General features: G+C 45.4%; 2 protein-coding genes across 4 annotated transcripts; both read left to right on the top strand.

Moving 5' to 3' along the window:
• Positions 1-300: 300 nt before the first annotated feature.
• LOC121975556 (NDR1/HIN1-like protein 26) lies at positions 301-952 on the top strand. The gene has a single exon (XM_042527273.1). It carries the CDS (start codon positions 314-316, stop codon positions 950-952), a length of 639 nt encoding a protein of 212 aa, XP_042383207.1. The 5' UTR covers positions 301-313.
• Positions 953-22,084: 21,132 nt separating this feature from the next.
• LOC121977737 (cysteine-rich receptor-like protein kinase 15) lies at positions 22,085-24,386 on the top strand. 3 transcript variants are annotated; one of them, XM_042530173.1, is made up of 6 exons: positions 22,085-22,629; positions 22,709-22,839; positions 22,924-23,134; positions 23,295-23,533; positions 23,650-23,806; positions 23,903-24,386. In XM_042530173.1, the coding sequence occupies exons 3-6, from the start codon at positions 23,093-23,095 to the stop codon at positions 24,137-24,139; spliced, it is 675 nt and encodes a 224-aa protein (XP_042386107.1). In that variant the 5' UTR covers positions 22,085-22,629; positions 22,709-22,839; positions 22,924-23,092; the 3' UTR covers positions 24,140-24,386. The 3 variants fall into 3 exon arrangements, with proteins under 3 accessions (XP_042386107.1, XP_042386105.1, XP_042386108.1); XM_042530174.1 differs by having other exon boundaries at positions 22,086-22,382; positions 23,903-24,384; XM_042530171.1 differs by having other exon boundaries at positions 22,085-22,839.
• The last annotated feature ends 286 nt before the right edge of the window (positions 24,387-24,672 follow it).

Below are 24,672 nucleotides of genomic sequence, written 5' to 3'. Positions count from 1 at the left end.
AGGAAGAGTTTGGCATTGTTGAATTCTTGGTGCAGAATTGAAGAAAGAGGAGGTTTCAATCGAGTGGAGACTGGAGATGATGAGCAGAATTATTCTAGCTTTCGACGATCTTACATTGCACGTTTGACCGCTACATGTTGCTTGGATTCTTTGCAACTTTTTTGTATGATCATGATATTTATTAGAATAAACTTATAGAAATTCTTTTAACGACACAGTTTCTCAAGTATATTCCTTTCTTGGATCAGTTTTGTTAAAGTTGAGGAGCAAATGGTCGAGCGTTGATCTCTATAAGACGAAGAACACGGAACGAATGCGTGAAGCATGCAAGGCAGTCATGCCTAGTGACCGAGCCCGGTTCAGCTCGCGCCGTACTCTCGAGAGCCTCACGAGCCGGTTCGCCAAGTGCCTCTGCTCCGTCCTCCTCTCTCTCCTCCTCGTCGCCGGCGTCATCCTCTTCGTTCTCTGGCTCAGCCTGCGGCCGCACCGTCCCCGGTTTCACCTCGCCGACTTCGCGGCCCCCGGCATCGGTGACCCGGCCAGCTTAGCTGACTCCGCCTTCTCGTTCAACGTCACGGACCGGAACCCGAACCAGAAGATCGGGGTGTACTATGACGCCATGGACGGTTCGGTCTACTACCGAGGACGGCTAGTGGCGTCCGGGCCGGTGATGTTCCCGTTCTACCAGCCGTCGAAGAACACGACGGCGATCGCGGGGCAGGTGGCCGGTGTGAGGATGCCGAAGGGGAGCGCGGTGGCGGCTCAATTGGCGGCGGATGCGGCGGCGGGGCGGGTGGAGCTACGGTTGGAGCTGAGCTCGATCGTGCGTTTCAAGGTGAGGGTGTGGGACACGCGGCAGCATCATTTGCACGTGGAGTGCCGTGTGGTGGTGGGGTCAGACGGAAGGATTTTGCCCGAGTCGAGGGGCATTAGGTGCTCCATTTATTTCTGAGCTTGGATTTGTTTTCTCTGTCACTAGTTAATTTTCTAATTTAATCATTGACAGCGTCATGTTTGATTGTGAGAAACATTACAAAGTATGCGTAAATTTTAGATTTGCAATATTTTATGATTCAACATTGTGCATTTGCTGCCTCTGAGATTTGGTGGGGTGCCAAGATACGTGGTATATTTTTTAAGTCATTAGGGTTGATGTGGCAATCAAGAGGGAAGCAGACACAAGTCAACTGTTAAGCTAAAGATCAAAGTTAAGATGATCAATATTAAGATATCAAAATACTCACCTATAATATTAAGATATCAAAATACTCACCTATAGTATCTAAGAGGAGGTCTACTAAAACAGTCGGTCAGGATAATCAATGTCCGATCGACAAGCGACTACAACGATCAGTCGGGATAATCAATGTCCGATCGACAAGAGATTACAACGGCTGGTTGGATCGATCAATGTCAGAGCGGGCCAACTATCTAGCTCAGGCTAATACAGTAAGATGATCAGACGCTCAGTGCGGAGCGGCAGGACGTTGAGGAAACCAAAGAGCTTGTCCAAGTGGGATGGACAAGCTACTACGCCCAATCACTACAATGAAGAGCATCTGAAATCGACAGAGCGGAGGAGTTCCGGCCGAGCGGTTATCCCACTCGGCCAAGCAGCGAGACCATTGTCATCTCTCTGAAGTCGACAGAGTGGAGGAGTTCCGGCCGAGCGGCTACCCCGCTCAGCCAAGCAGCGAGACCATTGTTATGTCTCTCGATATCCTTTTGAGAGATAGTGTCGCTTGTTGGAGCAATCCCAATGGTCCGTGCGACCATGCGTTTTGGTATTTGGGCAAAGAGTTTAAGTTAGGTTCACTCTTGTATTTGATATGTGTACTTGAGTTGTGCAGGACTGCAGGATACACATGTAACTCAGGTTGATGGCTTCGGGTCCGGTGAAGGATGACATTGGGGCCGAGCCGCGGGCTTGTACGCATCCGAGGGACTGCGGACAAGGCAGCGAGGACAAGGGTCATGGGAAGCGACTTCGAGGCATACGTGAATGATGGCATTGGGGGCGAGCCGCGGGCTTGTATGCATCCGAGGGACGAGAGCCAAAAAGGAAGTAGGCTTGAAGGCAAGAGGTCAAGGCTGCAAAGGAAGCGCCAAATGAGTCATAAGGGTGAGGGTCCGAGTGCTGAGTGAATTGTACTCGGGTACCAATCGACTGATGGTTCCATTAATCGACTGGTGTAGTCTACTGGGAGCGAACAGAATGCTTCTGTTCGCTCAGCCAGTGTGGAGCAGTCGACTCCTAGTTTTAGCAGTCGACTGGTATCGAGCCGTTGGGATGTAACAGTCAAATTTTCACAGAGGACAGTCGACTGCTAGTTTTAGTAGTCGATTGGTAGGCGGGGTTTCAACCCGTGGCCTATATAACCAAACCTTGGGAGCTTGGTTATGGGTGGCGAAATTAGTGGTGGTTAACCTCTAATTAGTAGTCAACTAGTGTCCTAGCAATCCAAGTGCTCTTGGTCGAGTTGTGGCGAAGTTTCTCCACCGACAAGGAGGATTGTGGTAACTGGAGTTTCCGGGGATTAATCCACCGACGGATTGAGGGATCGTCCACCTTACGGACAACCGTGGAGTAGGAGCAAGCTATCTCCGAACCACGTAAACGAACGTGTTAGCGGTTTACATTTCATTTCTTGTCTTGTATTTAGTTTAGCTTGTTTGTTTTGTATTATTCCACTGTGCAAGCTAACATAGTGTAGGAACCAATTGATTTGGGGGTGTCGTCTATCCAACCCCCTTCAAGTCGGCCACCGATCATCCCCAACAAGTGGTATCAGAGCAAGGACGCTCTCCGTTGGACTAACCGCCAAGGAAGCACAAGATGACCGACTTGATTGTCCTGCCAAAGTTTGAAGGAGGAGGCCTATAGGACATCACATATTGGATGATGAAGATGGAAGTCTTTTTCAACATGGATTGGGACACCATGATGGTGGTAAAGAGCATTTGAAGTCCCGAAGGACAAGAAAGGGAAGAAACTCCGACTGCGTCATTGGACGGAAGAGCAAACCTCACAATCAAAGGCAAATGATAAGATAATATCTATTTTGATTGATATTTTGCCTAATGACGTGATGAGTCGTGTAGGTACATAGCAGAACGCCCACGATTTGTGAAGCAAGATAAAGAAGGTTCAATGGGAAGAACCTATGCCTACACAAGAAGAAGAAGAGCCCAAAGAGATGAACTTAATGGTTCAAGTTGAGGAGAAGGATGAAGAAAGGTCATCCACAAGTGTGAATGAGGAAAATATAGCATCTACATCCTCAAGGGTTGAAGAAGAGCCCAAGATGAATGAAGAAGAAATCTTGGAAGAGGTCAACCTAGTGAGCACCTCCACAGAAGCAAAGTCAAAGGACCACATTGTGTGCTTTGGGTGCAATGAAAAGGGACACTACAAGAGTAGATGTCCATTGGGTAAGATTTAGGGAGCTCCTAAACCTAATCAAGTTATTTTAGATACTAATGTGGGATATAGGAATGATGGTGCCAAGAAGAAGAAGAAGAAGAAGAAGAAATGGCACAGAGTGTGCTTCACGTGTGGTGAGCGGGGTCATTACCACACCAAATGCCCAAAGAAGAAATAAATTAAGAAGTTGGTGCATTTGAAGAAGGAAGTAAAGAAGTGGAGGAAGAATGAAAGCTCAAATCAAGGGGGAGCTTCAAGGGTAAGCGAGGTATATCCTAACTTAAAGTTTAATTCAAATTTAAACTCCTCCATGCATGCTAAAAATAATTTTCATTATTTGCCCATGCAAAATTTTGGATTTAAATATCATGATAGAAATAGGGTTAATGTAGATCAAAACCCTAAGGTACCTACTCATGATAAAATTAGTAATGATGGACCTAAGAAGAGTCAAGGCATTAATCTCAAGAAGGGGAGACACATGCCTAGGAAGGGTAGGTCTAGGAATGTCCAATGTGGACAAGTAAATTCTAGGGTTAGGAACCTAGAAAGGGAAAATCAAGCTTTGAAGGCAAAGCTTGATCAATTGGAGAAGCCCCTAAAAAGATTCAATATTGGATCTAAGGGTTTAGATATGGTGTTGGATAGCCAAAGACCCAACAACAATAGATCGAGTTTGGGATACCGATCTAATGTCTCCAAGGCTAAAGGAAAGTCTTATGCTAGGGTTGCATATGACTATAGCAAGGAGAAGTCAATAAATAGCAAAGGAAAGTCATTTAATGGTAAGAAGAAGTTAACCAAGGATAAGATATCCAAGGTTAAGAAGGTTAGGTTTGTGGGCCAAGTGTCACCGGAGGTGCACCGATGTGGCCTAGCTATTATAGATGAGTCACCTAGGGAGGTGACTAAGGTTAGGGGGGAGCTCTAAGAGTCAAATTGGGACCCGTGGCAAATGGATCTCAAGTGGGTACTACTTGGGAGTCTAGATTGGGTCATGGAATGTGCCAAGTGGTTTCGGAGACAAACTTAAGTCTCAAACCTAGGGGTTTAGCACAATTGAGTTGTGTTTCATGCAAGGAAATATGATATTGGGATCATATTTCATGATAATTAGTTTTGGATGTATAGATGTCATATAAACCAATGCTAGGGATGCATTATATGTTAGTATGGGTAAATACATCAAGAGGAAGCCAAAACTAGGACTTTAGGTCAAGGTTCAATTGAATAATTTAGTTAATTTTGGATTTTGTGTCAATCTTGGGATTGATGATAGACATATTTTTGAATATATTTTTCCCAAGTAAACATGGGTAAAACAGACCTCTCCACAAAATTTGGAGATTTTTAGAGGTCTATGAAATTATTGGCGCATTTTTGAAATTGGGTTCAGAATGTTGAAAAGGGCTGAAACAACGTGCCAGTCGATTGGTACAATTACCAGTCGACTGGTAACAGTGAAAATCGAGCACAGAATGGTTCTGTGTGTTGTTTCAATAAGCGCAGTCGACTGGGTCAGTCGACTGATACCAGTCTGAAACCATTTTCAGCATTGGTTTTTGACTGGGTCAGCTCGTATAGATGTATGAGATCCATCGGGGATACATACACGAGTTTAGGGTCACTTTGGATGATAAGTTTTCAACAATTGGGATATTGTTGGAGAACTTTTTGGATGTTAGGCAAAGGGGGAGAAGTAAGGTTTAGTTGGGAAAACCTTAATGTCTTTGCGTAGGGAGAGCCTTTAGGTTCTTAAAAAGCCCTATGGTAAATTCCTAGCTCATTGGGGAGAATAGGTGTAGGGGGAACCTTGGGATAGGTTCTTAAAAAGCTCTGTGGAAAATCCTAGCTCATTGGGGAGCTTAGGTGTAAGGAGAGCCTTCAGATAGGTTCTTAAAAAGCTCTGTGAAAAATCCTAGCTCATTGGGGAGCTTAGGTGTAGGGGGAGCCTTGGGATAGGTTCAAATGCATGTTGCATTTTTGTTTCGGCGGTGTAAGTCCAAGTGTGTAGCCTTGGCAACATAAGTCCATTCGGCGGTGTAAGTCCAAGTGTGTAACCTTAGCAACGTAAGTCCATTCGGCGGAGTAAGTCCAAGCGTGTAGACTTGACATCGTAAGTCTATTATTTTTAGCATATTGTTTTGCTATTATGTTTTCCCTAACTTAAAAGTATTTCCAAACATCAAAAAGGAGGAGATTGTTGGAGCAATCCCAATGATCCGTGCGACCATGTATTTTGGTGTTTGGGCAAAGAGTTTAAGTTAGGTTCACCCTTGTATTTGATATGTGTACTTGAGTTGTGCAGGACTGCAGGATATACATGTGACTCAGGTTGATGGCTTCGGGTCTGGTGAAGGATGGCATTGGGGATGAGCCGCGAGCTTGTATGCATCCGGGGGACAGTGGACAAGGCAGCAAGGACAAGGGTCGAGGGAAGCGACTTCGAGGCATACGCGAAGGATGACATTGGGGATGAGCCGCGGGCTTGTATGCATTCGAGGGACAAGGGCCAAAAAGGAAGTAGGCTTGAAGGCAAGAGATCAAGGCTGTGAAGGAAGCGTCAAATAAGTCATAAGGGTGAGGGTCCGAGTGCTGAGTGCATTGTACTCAGGTACCAGTCGACTGATGGTTCTATCAGTCGACTGGTGTAGTTGACCGGGCAGTCGATTGGGAGCGAACATAATTCTTCTGTTCGCTCAGCCAGTGTGGAGTAGTCGACTGCTAGTTTTTACAGTCGACTGGTATCGAGCCGTTGGGATGTAACGATCGAATTTCCACAAAAGGCATCGACTGCTAGTTTTAGCAGTCGACTGGTAGGCGGGGTTTTCAATCCGTGACCTATATAACCAAGCCTTGGGAGCTTGGTTATGGTTGACGAAATTATTGGTGGTTAACCTCTAATTAGTAGTCAACTAGTGCCCTAGCAATCCAAGTACTCTTGGTCGAGTTGTGCCGAGGTTTCTCCATCGACAAGGAGGATTGTGCTAAACAGAGTTTTGGGGGATTAATCCACCAACAGATTGAGGAATCGTCCACCTTACAGATAACTGTGGAGTAGGAGCAAGCTATCTCCGAATCACGTAAACGAATGTGTTAGCAGTTTGCATTTCATTTCTTGTCTTGTATTTAGTTTAGCTTGTTTGTTTTGTATTATTCCGTTGCACAAGCTAACATAGTGTAGAAAGCAATCGATTTAGGGGTGCCGTCTATCCACCCCCCTTTAAGCCGGCCACCGATCATTCCCAACACCGCTGACACGAGACATGGTCAATAGGCGGATCGTACGGCGGAAGCTTATACTGTCTTGTCAGGGATATACATGCCCTATTAAGGTATGGTGTCAAAGGTACTTTCCTAACATGTCCTTTAATAGGACACATTGAAGAATGAGTCCACACCTCGAGGGGCATACACATCGCCCACCAGACCTCTAAATAAAGGGGATTTAAGTACCGACGGAAGTACACGTTATTACTATTTGCGCTTGCATTACTGTTAACGCAGCAACCACATTCCCAGCTTTCCATCCTCCCATTTTTTGACAGAATCATTTTGATGTCGTCTGTGGGAACATAGCCTGCATTCGAAACAAGAAAATGGAAGATGTTGGACGACTCACCACGATGACACTGACAAAGGAGGAGCTCGATATGCTTATATAAGCTCGAGTGGCAAGAATAGTGGAGCAGCAACAACAACAAACGCTGGACGAGCACCAAGCGCATGAGCCCGCGACATCAGTGACGGGGCATCAAGCAAGATATGGAGACCAAGCGGAGCATGTATCCGTTCGGGGACAAAACAAGAACCCGATCGGCAGATATGGAAAAGTACCCAATACGTCGATCTCTTTTCATTGAGCGCTGTTCCGGACTCCATCAGAGGAACGAGGCCGAGTGGACAAGGGCTGGGAGTCTTCCTCGAATGACGCACTCGTTTGGGATGCGTGAAAAGGAAAGGCACCGAGAGAAGATGATTTGCCCGAGCGGATCAATCAACAATTCTCGCAGGGGATTCTAGACGACCCTCTGCCAAGGCACTATACCCTCTAACAATCGGGGAATACAATGGAACTACTGATCCGGATGACCACTTGGTTAAGTTCGACAACGCGGTCACACTTCATCAGTACACCGATGGGGTGAAGTGTCGGGTCTTCCTCACCACCCTCTCAGGATCAGCACAACGTTGGTTCAAGAGATTGCCAAACGGATCAATTTCACATCTTCAAGGACTTTCGAGCGGCATTTCTACACCACTTCGCCAGTAGTTGCTACCACTAGAAGACAAGCGTCAATTTGTTCTCCTTGAAGCAAGGGCCCAGGGAGGCACTGAGGGCCTACATCCAGCGCTTCAACCAGGTGGCCATGGACATTCCCTCGATCTCCATAGAAGTATTGGTGAACGCCTTCGCCCAAGGCCTCACCGAAGGGGAGTTCTTCCGATTATTCATCAGAAAGTCACCGAGAGACTTCAACCATCTGGTCAGGAGGGCCACAGAATATATAAATGTGAAAGAAGCCCAAGCAGTCAGGACAAAGGAGGCGCCTGCTGAGCCCCTAGCAATGCTCGAGCGACGACCATTGAGTAGCCATCAAACCCCAAAAGGGCCCCGATCTGGAGAAGCCTAGCAACACCAAGAGTCGAGGACACATGTCGTGCAGCATGTAGCGGTCGGTCGCCCAAAGACTGTAAAAGGCAAGGCATGGGCGACATTATTCTACTCCTTCCATCAGTCAGCGACGCACAACAAGAGCGACTGCTATGATTTGACACGGATTGCAAGACAACCGACTCCACGAAGATATCATCGTCGATCACCATCACCCGATCGACATCATAGACGTCGATCAATTGGCTAGAGGGAGGAAGAGAGAGGGGTGTCCGAGAGCTGACATCATCAGCTCCAGCGGAGGAACGACATGAGCCCTGCCCGAGCTCCTGCCGAGCAGAACAGAGCCTCGGCTTGAGAGGAAGAGAACAAGAGCAACGTCGCTCAGGGAGAGATTTGAATGATCGCTAGTGGGGCAACTAGCGATGATTCCAATCGAGTGAGGAAATCACACGCTCGACGACGAGAGATCCACGCTATTGGATGCAGCAAGGAGAAGGCCGAATGACCTGAAATAAGCTTCGGCCCCCGAGACTTAGAGGGAGTAGAGATCCCTCATGACGATACCCTGATCATCTGAGTGATAATCGCTCATTATATTATTCACCATACCTTTGTTGATACAGGGAGCTCGGTGAATATTATATTCAAGAAGGCATTCGGCCAGCTACAAATCGACAGGAGCGTGTTGCAGCTAATGATGACCCCACACTATGGCTTCACAGACAACGAAATATTATCGATCGGCCAGGCACGGTTGGCCATTTCACTTGGAGAGGAGCCACTGATGAGGATGAGGATGACAAACTTCATTATGGTGGATGCACCATCCGCCTACAACGTCATACTGGACCGACCGACCCTTAATTAGTTCCGAGCGGTAGTGTCCACCTTCTGCTAGAAGATTAAGTTTCTGGTGGACAACGACGTGGGCGAAGTCAAGGGCGACCAGCTGGCCATTTGCCGATGCTACGTCGAGATAGTTAAGTCCAAAGCAAGGGACGCTCGGAAGAACCTGCGCTTGGAAGTGAATACCATCAGGGAGGAACCTCCTTCGCTGGTTTATGAAGAAAAGGAGGAGGTTCAAATGCACCCAAGTCGGTCGGAGACAACTACGTTTATTGCCGCCGACCTGGAAAGTGAGAAGAAGGTAAAGTTGGTCGCCTGCCTTAGGAAAAATCATGATGTGTTCGCTTGGTCGACGCACGAGCTCCCGGGCATCTCATCGAACGTAGCTTAGCACGAGCTTCATATCCAACCGGGCGCTCGGCCTATAAAGCAAAAGAAGAGGGACCTCAGCGTTGAGCAAAATCAGATCATCTAGGCGGAGATAGAAAAATTGTTGGAGGTCGGTCATATTCGGGAAGTTCAATTCCCGAGTTGGCTAGCCAATGTCGTGATAGTCTCCTAGTCGGGCAACAAGTGATGGATCTGCATCGACTTCCGTGATCTGAATAAGGCGTGACCGAAGGATTTCTATCTATTCCCTAGGATAGATCATATGGTGGACTCTATGGCGGGCTGCGAGCTGATCTGCATGCTCGACACCTACCAAAGATACCACCAAGTGCTGCTCGCCTGAGAGAATCAAGAGAAAGTTAGCTTCATAAGGTCGATGGAACATATTGCTATAATGTCATGCCGTTCGGACTGAAGAACGCTGGTGCCACCTACCAGAGGCTAATAAACAAGGTGTTCCGATGATAAATTAACCGCGATATGGAGGTATGTCAATGACATATTAATAAAATCCCTCTAAGCTGTTGACCTTTGTGTAGATGTCGAGGAAACTTGCCGAACCTTGAGGGCCTACGGAATAAAGCTGAACACGAATAAGTGCCTATTCGGTGCAAAGAGTGGCCGCTTCCTTGGATATATCGTCATTGAATGGGGCATCAAGGCGAATCTAAGTAAGGTGAAAACGCTACAGGACATGCCCCCGGCCCACAACTTGAAGGAGGCCCAACGGTTGACCAGGCGGATCACTGCACTATCAAGGTTTATCTCCAAGTCATCCGACCGGAGTCATCCATTCTTCAAGGTGCTGCACCGAGTGATAAAATTTCAATGGGACGCAGAGTGCGACAAGGCGTTAAAGGAGCTCAAGGAGTACATTAACTCCTTGCTTGTACTGGCCAAGATGAGCACTAGTAAGCAACTCTGGATCTACTTGTCGTCCACCGAGTATGCAATTGGCTCAGCATTGATAAGGCAAAACGGCCATGAGCAACAGCCGATGTATTTTCTAAGCCATATATTAAAAGATGCAGAGTCCCGCTATACCTGTCTTGAAAAGTTGGCATACACACTAGTGCTCGCCACTTGGAGACTCCGTCCTTGCTTTCTTTCACATCCCATCATCGAAAGTCTCCTTGTCAACCCAGAAGTGTCTAGGCAGCTAAATAAATAGACAACCAAGCTAAGCGAATTCGACATACAGTACCAACCCCGAACGACGATGAAAGCCCAGACCTTAGTTGATTTCATTACAGAGGTCCAGAACGCCGAGCCAAATGCAACATGGAAGATATATATGGACAGCTCATCCACTCGGCAAGGCAGCGGGATAAACATTCTTCTAATTTCTCCGCGAGAGTACAGGATGCAACTATCCATTCAGCTGGATTATTGGGTGACGTATAATAAAGCTGAATACGAAGCATTGATAGTCGGCTTTCAAGCAGTTCGACATGTCAGAGCTATAAAAGTCCTCATCCACTCAGACTCTCAGTTAATCATTCAGCAGCTATTAGGGACGTTCGAGATAGGTAGCTCCCGACTCAAGTTATATACAAAAACTTTTGAGAAGTTGAAAGCCAGTTTTCAAGAAGTGGTGATCCAGAAGATTCCTCGGTCGGAAAATCAGGCTGCGGATGAATTAGCTAAGTTAGCTAATTCATTGTCGTCAATCGTGATACAACAGCCGATCGAACAAGTCTCATTAGTGGCACACATCGACAAGATGGAAGGAATAACTTTTTCGAGAGACTGGAGGATAACACTGATAGAGTTCCTCTGATCGGGCATCACATCTGTCGATCAGGAGGAAGCCCACTTACTAAAAAAGGGGGTCGGACAGTTCACTTTAATCGGGGATCAGCTATATAAAAGAGCCTTCTCCAGGCCCCTACTCAAGTGTGTTGGACCGGAGGATGTGAAATACATCCTTCAGGAAGTGCACCAAGGCTCTTGGGGAAGTCATTTGGGCGGCCGATTGCTGGCCCAAAAAATCCTCCTCAACGGATATTTCTAGCCCACACTTCAAGATGATGCCGCTTGGACAGTAGCCATTATTCTATCGTACCAAAAATATCGTAACATTCAACACTGATCGACCGAGGAGATGAAGGCATCCACAGTGTCTTGCCCATTCGATCAATGGGGCATGGACATCATTAGACCATTTTCAATAGTGATCGGTCAGCGAATATTTCTACTTGTCATGGTGGATTATTTTTCAAAATAGATGGAGGTCGAGCCACTAGTAAAGATAATCGAAAAGATGGTTATCAAGTTTATCTGACAAAATATCTTGTGTCGATTCAGCATCCCTCACCAATTCATCTCGGACAACAGGAGGCAGTTCGCCGGACGGAGGCTCAAGGAGTGGTACGAAAGATATGACATTTAGCCAGCCTTCACCTCAATAGCCTACGCCCAGAGCAACGACCAGGCGGAAGTCACCAACCGAGAGATCCTTAGAGGCTTATGGGCTCGGATCGACGACGCAGAAGGCAGCTGGGTCGATGAACTCCCTAGTGTCCTGTGGGCTCTTCGCACGACACCAAAAGAGGAGACCGACGTCACACCATTCCAGCTGGTGTACGATGACGAGGCGATGGTTCCCGTCGAGGTCAGAGTAGAATCCGACAGGGTGTAACTCTACGATAAGGGGAACGCCAAGCGGAGACTCATGAAGCTCAATTTGATGGATGAAGCTCAGGATAAGGCTGTCATCCGGCACATGGCGTACAGGCAGCGAATGAAGTAAAACTACAACCAGAGGGTGATCTTGAGGTCCTTCCAAGTTGGAGATCTGGTGTGGAAAACAATAAAGTCGATCGGCGATGTCACCAAGCTCGAAGCCCCGTGGGTAGAACCTTACAAGGTCATGCAGAAACTCCGCTCGGGAGCCTACTACCTGCAGAATGAGGACGGAAGAAACCTCGATCGACCTTGGAGCACGAACCATCTCCAACCCTATAGGATCGGTTGAGAGGTGCATGATTAAATACAAATAATATTGTATCGGAGTATGTCCTATAAACGTAGGTGAACAAGGAATAAAATTCACAAGTATCCAAGTCTCTTGTGCGAGTTAAAAGTCGAGCGGTGACTATAAACCTTAGTTTATACCAACAGTCGAGCGACGACCTTAAACTCCTATCTTCGTCAACGGTTGAGCGGTGACCTTAAACCCCATTCTTCGTCAACAGTCAAGTGATGACCTTAAACCCTTGTCTTCGTCAATGGTCGAGCGGCGACCTTAAGCCCTATCTCCATCAACGGTCAAGCGACGACCTTAAACCCCTATTTTCGTCAACGGTCGAGTGGCGACCTTAAACCGCTGTCTTCGTCCACGGTCGAGCGATGACTTTAAACCCCTGTCTCCGTCAATGGTCGAGCGACGACCTTAAACCCCTATCTTCATTAACAGTCGAGTGACGACCTTAAACTCCTATCTTCGTCAGTGGTCGAGTGGTGACCTTAAACCCCTGTCTTCGTCAACAGTCGAACGGTGACTTTAAACCCAAGTATGTGCCTTCAACAGCCAAGTGGCGGCTATAAACTGGAGTCTACAATGAATAATTGCTAAGCGGTTGTTCTAAAATAAAGGCTACGACAAATGAAGAGGATCGAAGAATATATAAGCCGAGAATAAGGCTGACCAGGAAATGTGTTACTCCGAGAAGCAGTTTTCACTAAAATAAGGCCATTCGATAGCATTGAATTGATCGCTCGGACATCCCAGCGATTGGTTACATCGACGATTGGGAGGACATAGCACCACACATAGAAATTTTTCGCAAAATGGTAAGTGGATCATAGTCCTACTCGATCCGAGCGGCGATGTATCCATGAACAAGTGCGTCAACTAACAAAGTAAAGAAATGTCGAACAGTGATGCATGATGAAATACATAATAAAAAAAATAGAGATAAGCCGAATGGGTGATCATGCATTAAGACTTGGAAAATTCTTACAAGTTTGTAAGGGAAAGTACAAAAGAAGGTGAGCTTCGCAGCTTTGAAGCTTCACAGGGGGCAAGGTCACTCAAGGTAATCCAGCACATCATCAGGTAGCGACTTGGTCAGCTTGTCCTTGTTGGGGATCGTTGGGTGGCTACAAGGGGGGTTGAATAGCCTGCAAAAATAAAAACAAACTACCCTTCACGGACTTTCAAAGTAACACTTGCATAAATAAATAAGAGTAATAAACTAAGAGAAGAGGCACAGGAGTTTACTTGATTACAACCGGGGAGGTTGTTAATCCAAGGAGAATGAAGCGCAATAGATATCTCCTTTTAGGCGGAGAAGTCTCTTACAACATTCAAGCACAGAAAAATAAGAAGCTAAACTAACAATGAAAGCACACAAGTGTTGTAATCAGAATTGCTTGTCTTATTGAGCTTCTTGGACCAAAGCTATATTTATATCCTTGGTCCGGGCGCCTGGAAGGGTTCCAGACGCTTGGGAGAGGATAAAACTTTATCCCTTCTCGCATAGATTGTGTTTGACTGCGATCTGGATAGCATCCAAGTTCGGGCGCTCGGACCAAGAAAGTCAACAGAGTTGACTTTTTTCCGATCCGGGCCCTCTGCTCCGGTTCAGCTCGTCTCGGTCCGGATCTTCCGCTTCAATTCTGCTTGCTTGGGTGATCTCGGCCATCTGGAATAGGGCTCACCCGAACCCAACTTCCGGCCTTCTCGAGTAGGCTTCCGCTCCGACTTTTCGTCCCTCGGAATCGTCGGGTGCTTCCTTCTCGTCCGCTAGCGTACTCATCTGCAGCTCTTCGTCCCTCGGACACACTGAGTCTGTCGGCTCTCTCCCGTGCCGACCTTTTCGCTAGCTGCGTCTCTTGCTCCCCGAGCAATCTTCCGCTCCGGCTTCTAGTCCCTCGGAAACACCGCATGCTTCCTTCTCATTCACCGGTGTACTCTTCCGCGGCACCTCATCCCTCGGACGCACTGAGCCCGTCGGCTCTCTCCGTGTCGTCCTTCTCGTTCGTCGTGTCTTCCGCTCAACTTCCTGTGCTCCTAAGCTCCTGCACACTTAGACACAACGTTAAACCACTACATGACCTAACTTAACTTGTTTGATCACATCAAAATAACCTTGGGATTCCAACAATCCCGACTGATGACTTTGTTGGTCAATGCAGTTGGGATATAGTCGCTGCCCTTCAACTGGTTGAGCGTCCCATCAATGGCGAGGTTGAAGAGGCAGAGCGCTTAGTTGGTGAGTCGGTCGTTGAAAGGGTCCGAGCAGAGGTAATCCTGCTTCAGGGTCTCGAATCGACTGGACTCTCCACCTTGATACTCCTCTAAGGCCGTTCGGGAAGCCTCCATCTCTGCCTTCAAAGTAGCCAGCTCGACATCCTTAGCAGTGAGCAGTTCTTGTGTCGCTGCTTGTTCAGTCGATTGGCTCTCCCGCTCAACATTCAGAGCTGTGACCGCCTCCTTTAGGTTCTGGGCCAGGACTCAAGTTTCTTTGTTCTTGATCTCTATGTCTTCAATGGCTCGAAGCTTCTTGGTATTGGCCGAAAGGATCTTCACCTCGAAGGAGCTTGCATGCTTATTAAGCCTCGCCAATTGCAAAGCATGCTCAACGGTCTTGCCCCTCTCTGGCTCCAGCAGCTCAGCACTCTTTTGTAGATTGGTCTTTAGTTGAGCGACCTCGGCAGTCAGCTGCTCCAAGCATGCCTTAGAAGCCGCTGACTGGCCGCTCGCAATGCACAACTATTGGACTTCATGCTCCAAAAATACGAGCCTCTAGCACATGGCTAGTCTTCGACCCAGCACTGCAATAACAGGAAAATGGTATGGCCTAAGCGGATAAAAAGAAGTAAGTGTTAGGGATCTTGTATGGTCGGTTAGAAGGGGGTTGGATAAACGACACCCCCTAGGTATTCGTTAGTTGCGCAGCTGAATAATACAAAAACAAATATGAATACAAAAGCTAAAGACAATAAGGAAAGAATACACAAACCAATACACGTCGCTTTACATAGTTCGGAGATAAAGCTCCTACTCCATGACTCTCCGTAAGGTGGACGATCCCTATCCGTCGGTGGATTACTCCCTAGAACACCTTCGGCTAGCTCACGTAGCTCCTTGTGGGTGGAGAAACCTCACCACAACTCTCACAAGAACTCTTGAGAAGGTAGGGCACTTGTAGACTACTACTAGGGGTTAACTGCCTTTATTTTGACAGTCTTAGCCAAGCTCCAAAGCTTTGGTTATATAGACTACGGGTTGAAAAACCCCGCCTACCAATCGACTGTCAAAACCATCAGTTGGCTGTCCTCTATAGATATTCGACCATTACAATCCAATGATTCGATACCAGTCGACTGATCCACACTGGCCGAGCGAATAGAAGCATACTATTCACTCCCAGTTGACTGCCCAGTCGACTGAACCAGTCAATTGATGAAACCACCAGTCGACTGGTACTCGAGTACAACCTCTCAGCACTCGGACCCTCACCTTTATGACTCACTTGACACTTCGTTGCAACATTGACCTCTTGCCTTCAAGCCTACTTCCTTGGGCTCTCATCCCTTGGATGCATTCAAGCTCGTGGCTCGTTCCCAATGTCATCCTTTGTGTATGCTCAAAGTCGCTTCCCTTCGCCCTTGTCCTTGCTGCTTTGTCTACGATCCATCGGATGCTCCATCCTTCACCAAATCCGAAGCCATTAAATTGAGTCATATGTGTATCCTGCAAACCTGCACACTCACATACACATATCAAATACAAGGATGAACCTAACTTAAACCCTTTGCCCAAATACCAAAACACATGGTCCCACAGATCATTGAGATTGCTCCAACAGTAAGTACAAAGACAACTTATGTACCCCAATGGACATCTGGGTATGGATGTTCGCGAGCTCCCCTGGAGAGATAACCGTCGCATGGGCTAAGGCATCAACCCATATTTGTGCGAGCGACCCTTGGATCCGTATCTGGTGCTCCGAGGTGTGGGATGCAATGTCATCCAGACTGCGCCACTCGTCGGTCAGCAAATGGATAATTATTGTTATTTGCCTTTGGTTGCTCGAACCAGAGGGTTCAGAGGTAGCTCTGCTTGTCGACTAGGGCATTGTGACCAGTCAAATGCGGGAGACTTGGGCTGCTGACAAGGATTGAGATGGCATTAAGGTGACCGGTGGTGCACAAATTGTCCCCAATGGCAGCCCGAAAATGAAGGTGTCCGGTCGGATGACAGGGAGGTGTGGAGCATTATGGCTCCTTGCTTGGGAAGAGCGAGCGTGGATGTCTCACCCCACTCGGGGGATGGTCGTGAGTCGGCTTGGGCGGGAGTTTACAGTGCGGAAGTGGCAGAACGGGAAGACGCTCCCACGCGACACCTCTTGTGCCATTGCAGGGGTTCGTCGGAAATGGCTGACTCAGAAGCCACCGCGATTGGCAGCATCGAGGGTCATTTGGGAGGAATGTCCATTGTAGCCACCGCTACATCACTAGCCACAATCTGACTTCTTCCACCCTCGCTAGCTGGCGCTTGCGTTCCTTTGGTGTCGCTGAGCAGATCTTCGTAGGAGGCAACCGACTGTAAGCCTTGACTCTTCAGTTCAGCCACAACCGTGTCATTAATTTCCACATCTACGAGTTTGCTCTTACCGGCCAGACACACCCTTAACATGATGCAAGCTACAAAAAAAAAAGATAAAATTAGTTAGATTCAAAGATGAAGAAAAGAAAGGGCATACCTAGGCTGGACGGAAGCCGCGTGTGGATTGGGCTCAAGCCGAATACTTAAAGGACACCCTCCAACAACAATCGGTGAATATGATATTTTTGACTGGCGAAGTAAGAAGCTCCCTGGAGAAAGTCCGATCAGCTTCTATACTTCCTGAGAGATAGGGGATTCATCACTTCCATCTGCTAGTCGGTCGGGAAGTCTGGCTGTTCGAAACAATGAAGAAAGAAGTAGTGTTCCCTCCAATGTTTATTAGAGGATGACATTTTATCAAAAAAAGACCAAGCTCACTCGGGCTTGAAATAAGAAGGTCTCCGCTTGGACAATTTAGGATAATAAAAATAATAAAAAACCCAAGGAGTTAAGGGAATGCCGTGCAGACGAAACAAAACAATGACCCCGCACAGCAGTCTAAAGGAGTTAGACATCAACTGATTAAGAGAAATATAGAAGTATTTACAAATAGCAGAAAAAAATGGATGAACTGGGAACCGAAGGCCGGCGGTGAACTGATCCTTAAAGAAACACAGAAAGCCCGCTGGTGGCTCATGTGGCCGGTTATACGCAGACGGAATGTCAACTTAGTACTTAGATGGGACGTGGTAGGCGGATTTAATCCCTTCAATGTCGTCCCCGTCGAACCTGGACTTGGTGGAAGTATACCAGAGCCCAGGACCAGAGACGGGGGGTTGCGAAGAAATGGCCATTGAAGATAAAAGGTTTGAGAAGGAGCAACGAATGGATTCAGATAGGGAAAAAGTGAAGAAACTTACAGAAAATGATTGCTGGAGAAGAAGAAAAGGTGAAGCATTGCAGAGAAGGCTCAAAGACGAAGGTGCACTAAATGAAGATGACGGCGATGCGAAGTGGGCTTTATAATCCTCGTGGCCGATCGCCTTGAGTCGTCCGATCCAGGGTTCGAAAAACCAGGAGAAGATCTGACCGTAGAATTTGAAAAGGCGTCTGTCACATCGTCAGCGAATATCTGCCTATCACGTTAAACGTGCGGCGACGGAGAGTGGGACATGTGGCATTCAGCTAGCGGAAGACATTAATGAGGTATAATTAAAAGATATGACCGCGTGCTCAGCCATAATGATTAGAGATTTGCACGATTTTTAAGAAATTTGGATGACGTTGGCTACTATGAAAGGGTGCTCATCCGATGGAGCGCAAGGAAAGGAAAATTTTCGCCTAAGTATTGTCGCCCATCGTCCCGATCTGCACAGAAAGTTAGTTATCACACTGTCGAGCGACCGATGTACCATCTGCCTCAAGCGATATGATCCGAACAGCAGCTACAAATCCAGCCAACGAAATGAAGTCAAATGGCGAAGACATGTGATCCGATCAAAAACTCGGGGTGAATACGGTCCGATCGGATGTGGAAATCACCAAAGATTCTACTGGTCCAGTTAGTTAGACGTGCAGCACCTTCGACTAGACTTGAGCGGGAGGCTTGTGATGGGCGATAAAAGGGGGCCTCACCCGACATGGGTCAACTACTGGGGTGGAGGTCAAAGTCAAGATAGTTAACGCCAGGGTGTCAAAAGGCTCGCCTACAATGTCCGAGAGGAGATCGACTACAACAGCCAGTCAGATTAATCAATGTTCGATCGACAAGAGACTACAACGGCTGGTCAGGTCGATCAGTGTCAGAAAGGGACAACCATCCAACTCGGGCTAATACGGTAAGGTGGTCAGACACTCAGTGCGGAGCGGCAGGATGATGAGGAGACCGAAGAGCTTGTCCGAGCGGGATGGACAAGCTACTATGCCCAGTCACCGTAAGGAAAAGCATCTGAGGCCAACAGAGAGGAGGAGTCTCGACCGAGCAGCTATTCCGCTAGCTAAGCAGCGAGACCATTGCTATCTCTCTTAAGCCTATAGAGCGGAGGAGTCCTGGCCGAGCGGCTACCCCGCTCAGCCAAACAGCAAGATCATTGTTATATCTCTCGATATCCTTTTGAGAAATAGTGCTGTTGACACAAGACATGGTCAACAGGTAGATCATACGGCAGAAGCTTCTACCGTATTGTCAGGAATATACATACCCTATTAAGGTAGGTGTCAGAGGTACTTTCCTAATATGTCCTTGTATAAGACACATTGGAGAATATGTCTACGCCTCGAGGAGAGTACACATCGCCTACCAGTGCTCTGCATAAAGAGGGGTCCAAGCACCGACGGAGGTATACGTTATTACTGTTTGCGCTTGTGTTACTGTTGCTCTGCTTTCTTCTACAATTCCGGTGACTGACTTGAGCGTCGGAGGGCCAACGCCGGGGATCCCTTCCCTGGCTTGGCATTGACGTTACTTATTTTGTAAAGTAGAGTGTGGTTTACAGTCAGTCAACACAGCAGCCACATCCCCAACTTTCCACCCTCCCATTTTCGGACAGGATCAAGGGTATTCGTAGTTGTAACCCTCTTAAAGAGGTTTATGCTCCGCCACATCACTCCCACGTCAAAAGTTAAAAATCTTACTTCTTTTAAAAATCTCTCTACACTATCATAAACCTCTCTTTTTTAAAAAACCTCATTTCTTTTAAAATTCTCTTTCTATTCTCTCTCTATTATTATTTTTTATAAACCTGGTCCCAAGATTTTGGAACGAGTTTATAAAAATAAACTATAAACCCCACCTATATAGTGGGGGAGGGGTTTATCAACAATCATTGAATTATTAATGAAGTTAGGGTAACAGTTAGAAATCACCATACTTTCTCGATTTAGGAATCACCATACTTTCTCAATTTATTTGATAGGCAGAATATGAAATCGGACCATCTATCCTAGAATTAATACTGATACTGTGCATAATGGCAAGGTCCGGCCATCGAAAGTCAAGGAGATGTGACAGTCAGAAGTCAAGGGGAGGTGACAGTCAGAAGTCAAGGAGACGTGACAACCATAAGTCAAGGGGATGTGACAGTTAGAAGTCAAGGATACATGACGGTCAAAAGTCAGGAAAACGTGACAGTCGACAGTCAGGGAAAGAAGAAGGGGAACCGCTTGACGTCATTAGTCGCATAGTCGCATAATTGCCGGTCAGGTGTTTACAGATCAGAATCCCAAATCTAAGACATAATATACAACCGGGGGTATCACCTGACCTGATCCGACTGGTTGAGTTTTCCCAACTCGGTCTATATATCCAGGCTTGGTTGTCTCAGTAGGCCAACTCCCTGTCAACTCTTGAGCGATCTCACCACAGTTCTCCCTGCCCCTCAAGACTTAGGTCAGATGTTATACCTGATAGATCATCCTGAGCTGCCCCTAGTCATACCCGGGCGGGACAGAAGACATTAGGCGACAACAAGGTCAGGGAATTGTAATTGTCTGTCAGAGAATAACTGCTATATGTCAGGGAATATTCCAAGAGTCGATTATCATCTGCGAGTGGAACCTTCTTCCATCCCATAGAAGGATGTCACGTGCCCTCCATCACCCTACCCCCCATCACCCTACAAGGCCTGACACTCGATATTTTCTGACATCGGTCAGGCTCTAGAGGTATGCACTGTGATATAAAAAGGAAGGTCATCTCCCTTGAGTAGTTACGCGCACTTCTGTTTTCGTCCTCTACTGTTCTTTTTCCTTCATGCACTTTTTCTTATGGGGAAAAAGTATCTGACTTGAGCGTCGGAGAGCCTGTTCCGGGGATTTTTCCCCTAGTTTCTGGCCTTTAACGTTCTGTGTGCTTGTCTGAGTGTGCGTAGAGCTCAAATACCGCCGGCTCAGTCATCATTGTCCGTCAGCGCCACGTGGGGATCCGTTTTTGTGAGCACATACGATAAGGGTGTCATAGTCGTCTCTCCGTCAACACCAACGACAGCTCATCCAACCTTTATCTGACTCAGATTCCAAACATGATCAAATACGATTGTAAAATTTATGTTGAAATCATACCATAACAATAGCGAAGAATCATATAGAAGAAACATAGAGAAGAAACCACGAAGAAACACGAGAGGGGAGAAGACAATGGATCATCATGATGTTGTGTTTACTCCATAATACGATCAAGAACTTTTTATTAGAAAATTTCATATAATTTTTAAATTATAATAATCTTAGTTATACAGTTCTGACTTCTAAATAGTAGTTTGAACCTATAATATCTATATAGATCTGTTTGTCAAAATTTTTGCAACTCCTCGATTTAAGATGACGCCTCTAGCGCAGTCACAACTAGGTCATGACCCTTGTCATGCCTGTGGCACGGGCATGACCTATTCACATGTAGAGATGTAAATGAACTAAGCCGCTTGCGAACTATTTGAAACTCGATTCGATAAAAATTTGTTTGAGCTCGTTTAATGAGACTCGTTAAGATAAACAAACCAAGCTCAATCTTCGCAATATTCGGCTCGTTAGCTCGTGAACACGTTCGTTAAACTGATTAAGTAACTTTTAAATAAAAAAAATAATAATTTTGATATTAAATTTATAGATTTTACACTCTACTTATGAAAAATATAGACAAATATATTAAATTTATTTATTAGAATAACATTATAAATTTTAATAATAATATTATAATTTTCTCTAAATATATAATTTAGTTTGTAATGAATATTTAAATTTATGATGTATATTTATTAAGCTCGTTTAGGTTCGATAAAAGTTCAAATAAATTTGTGAGCCATGAATATATTCGTTAAATAAAGCTCGAGCTCGGCTCAATTATAAACGAGTCAAGTTCAAATATTCAAGAGTTCGACTTGACTCGATCACACCCCTATTCACATGCTACTCCAGAACGGGTACGATGATGCCGTGCCTCAGGCGTGTCTGCTCCAACAGATTGAGTCACGACCATACCATGATCGGTGGCACGGTTTGACTGTGATCGGCACCATGGCCGTGTGCACTAGTTGAAGACCTGAAGCTATCACACCCTGCCATGCTTCTCAACACAGCCGTGCTCAACTTCAACGAGCAATCTCCAATAATCTAGATATCCGGTAGAAATAAAATAAAAATAAAAAAGCATTGTGCATTTAATTTCAAAACCTTGTGACAAATCCACCACCAGCCAGAGAGAGGAAGCGTCGAGTTTCAACGCCTTTTATGATCGTCGCCCCAAGTAAAACGGCCATGGAATTCCTGACCAACGACTTCCTGTTATAGAACAAGTGGTCAATTCTTCTCATTCAATCACGCCTTTTTATGAGCTTCTTCTCTTCTGCTGCTTGCTTCAATCCCTTCCATGGCTCCATCTCTGACTGGATTTGTGAAGATGAAATGCCGTCACAAGTTTACGCTTTCCTCCTCCTCCTCCTCTTACTTGCTGCCTCTGCTCCTTGCCTTCCACTTTAATCCTGCAGTAGTAACCGCCATCGATCCAAGATTCATACGAGACATGTGCCCAACCGAAGCTAACTACACAGCAGGTAGTGCATTCGACACCAATCTCAATCTTCTTCTCTCTTCCCTCTCCTCCTCCTCCGCCGCCGCCGCAGGATTTCACAACGACACGATAGGCCGACGCCCGGACTAAGAACAGTAGGAGAACAACATTATTTATCGTCACCATCCCTGTGACTGCAGCAGTGTTGCTGTTCCTTTGTGCCATGTTTATTTGTTGCCGAAGAGCAAAAACAACATTACCAAGATGGAAATCACTTTCACATATATTCAGTATGGCTGTTGAATTATTATATAATGTTCGAGCTTGTACAAATGTTTATTCCTTACTATGATAAACATGTCCGAACAGAGAATAAAGATCAACGTGAAATAAGAGGTCCAGAAACACTATTGCTTGATCTTGAGAGTATTCGAATCGCTACAGATAACTTCTCTGATGCAAACAAGCTAGGAGAAGGAGGATTTGGACCGGTTTATAAGGTTAGTCTAAAGACTAAAATATATGAACGATTCTTAACTTTGTTAATCGACTAATTAATAATGTTCATGGTACTTTGGATGCAGGGAAGACTAGAGAATGGAGAGCAGATATCAGTGAAAAGGCTTTTGCGAAGCTCCGATCAAGGACTAGTTGAGCTGAAAAATGAAGTGCTTCTTGTTGCCAAACTTCAACACAGAAACCTTGTCAGATTGTTGGGTTGTTGCTTAGAGTCAGAGGAGAAACTTTTGGTTTATGAGTACCTTCCTAATTCAAGTCTTGATAAAATTTTGTTTGGTATGTGCTTAACTACATAATGAGTCAATTTTGAATCTTCTGATTATGTTTTCAGCTTGATTATTTATCCACCATAACGTTCGATCTAGTAGTTTAATTTTGAATCACTTATTATGCAAAGTTTGAGAATATTGTTTTTCTGTTGGACATGATGAGCCAGATTCCTTTGAAGATAGTACAATTAGATTGGGCAAGGCGGTTTAAGATCATTGAAGGCATCGCTGGAGGACTTCTTTATCTTCACGAAGATTCACGATTAAAGATCATTCATCGAGACCTAAAAGCGGGCAACATCTTGTTAGATGCTGAAATGAACCCTAAAATTTCAGATTTTGGTCTCGCGAAGCTTTTTGGAGTAGATGAAACACAAGGAAACACTAGTAGAATTGCTGGAACATAGTATGCAAATAGACTATTTATTCATTTGATTAAATCTAGCATTTCTTATTGAAAAGATCTTTTCTAAAATAATTAAAGTGTTAAATCTAAATATTTTTTTTCCTTGTTAATGACAGTGGATACATGGCACCAGAGTATGTTCTTCATGGTCGCTTATCGATTAAATCAGACGTGTTTAGTTATGGTATACTAACCTTAGAGATCTTGATTGATCAGAAGAATAATAGTTGTTTAGGGTCATCATCAGAGTATTCCGTCAATCTTATCACTTATGTAAGTATGAATTCTCCATCTCCCTTGATTGAATATATTTTGTTTTAATGAAAGTAAAATCATTGATTTGTATTGCCTTTTCATCTCACCGCAAAGATTTGGCGCAATTGGACTCGAGGAAATGCTCTGCAAACAATCGATCAAAAACTAATCGATCAGTCCGACTCAAGAAGTACTAAAATGCATGCATGTAGGACTATTGTGTGTGCAAGAAGACCGATTCAAAGACCTACCATGGCCACCGTTGTTGTTATGCTTAACAGTCACTCTATTAGTCTTCCTATGCCTTCAGCTCCAGCATTTGTCAATCATAGTGGTACTGTAACCACTTGAATCAGATGGTGTTTCAGAGAGGGACAAGAATTATAATGGAAGGGGAAACCATCAAAATTTTCTATAAATGACGTTTCTCTTTGAGTTGAGCATCGATGGTAATAAATCAAAATATCATGGAAACTTCGTGTGTGTTTTTTTTTCATCTTCACAAAAGAAAGATTGTGTCATTTTATAAACTTTATTAATTTGTAGTGGATCTCTCATAATAAGTTTCAAGTTTGTCTATAAACTAGTTCAAGTGAATGTTTATGTATCGGGTAAACATATACAGACATTGAGGGAATTATAATTTTAGTCCCGTAAGTTGTATTTTTTTTTTTTTTCAATTTTGATTCTGTTATCTACAAATTCATATTCTTAGTACATTAATTTATATATATATTTTTTCCAATTTCAATCCTTTTTTACCCAAAATTTGAATTGACCATCATTAATTACCTACCTAACAGCAACGATGATGATATTGAAAATGAATTTGGGCATTTTTACTTTTGATGGGTAAATCGCCTATGAAATTTTTTTTTAAGTCC

The sequence above is a fragment of the Zingiber officinale genome, chromosome 4B (genome assembly GCF_018446385.1).
Source record: "Zingiber officinale cultivar Zhangliang chromosome 4B, Zo_v1.1, whole genome shotgun sequence".
NCBI classification, from domain to species: Eukaryota; Viridiplantae; Streptophyta; class Magnoliopsida; order Zingiberales; family Zingiberaceae; genus Zingiber; species Zingiber officinale.
Note: the sequence above shows the minus strand (reverse complement) of the source record. Positions and strands in the feature narration are given on the sequence as shown.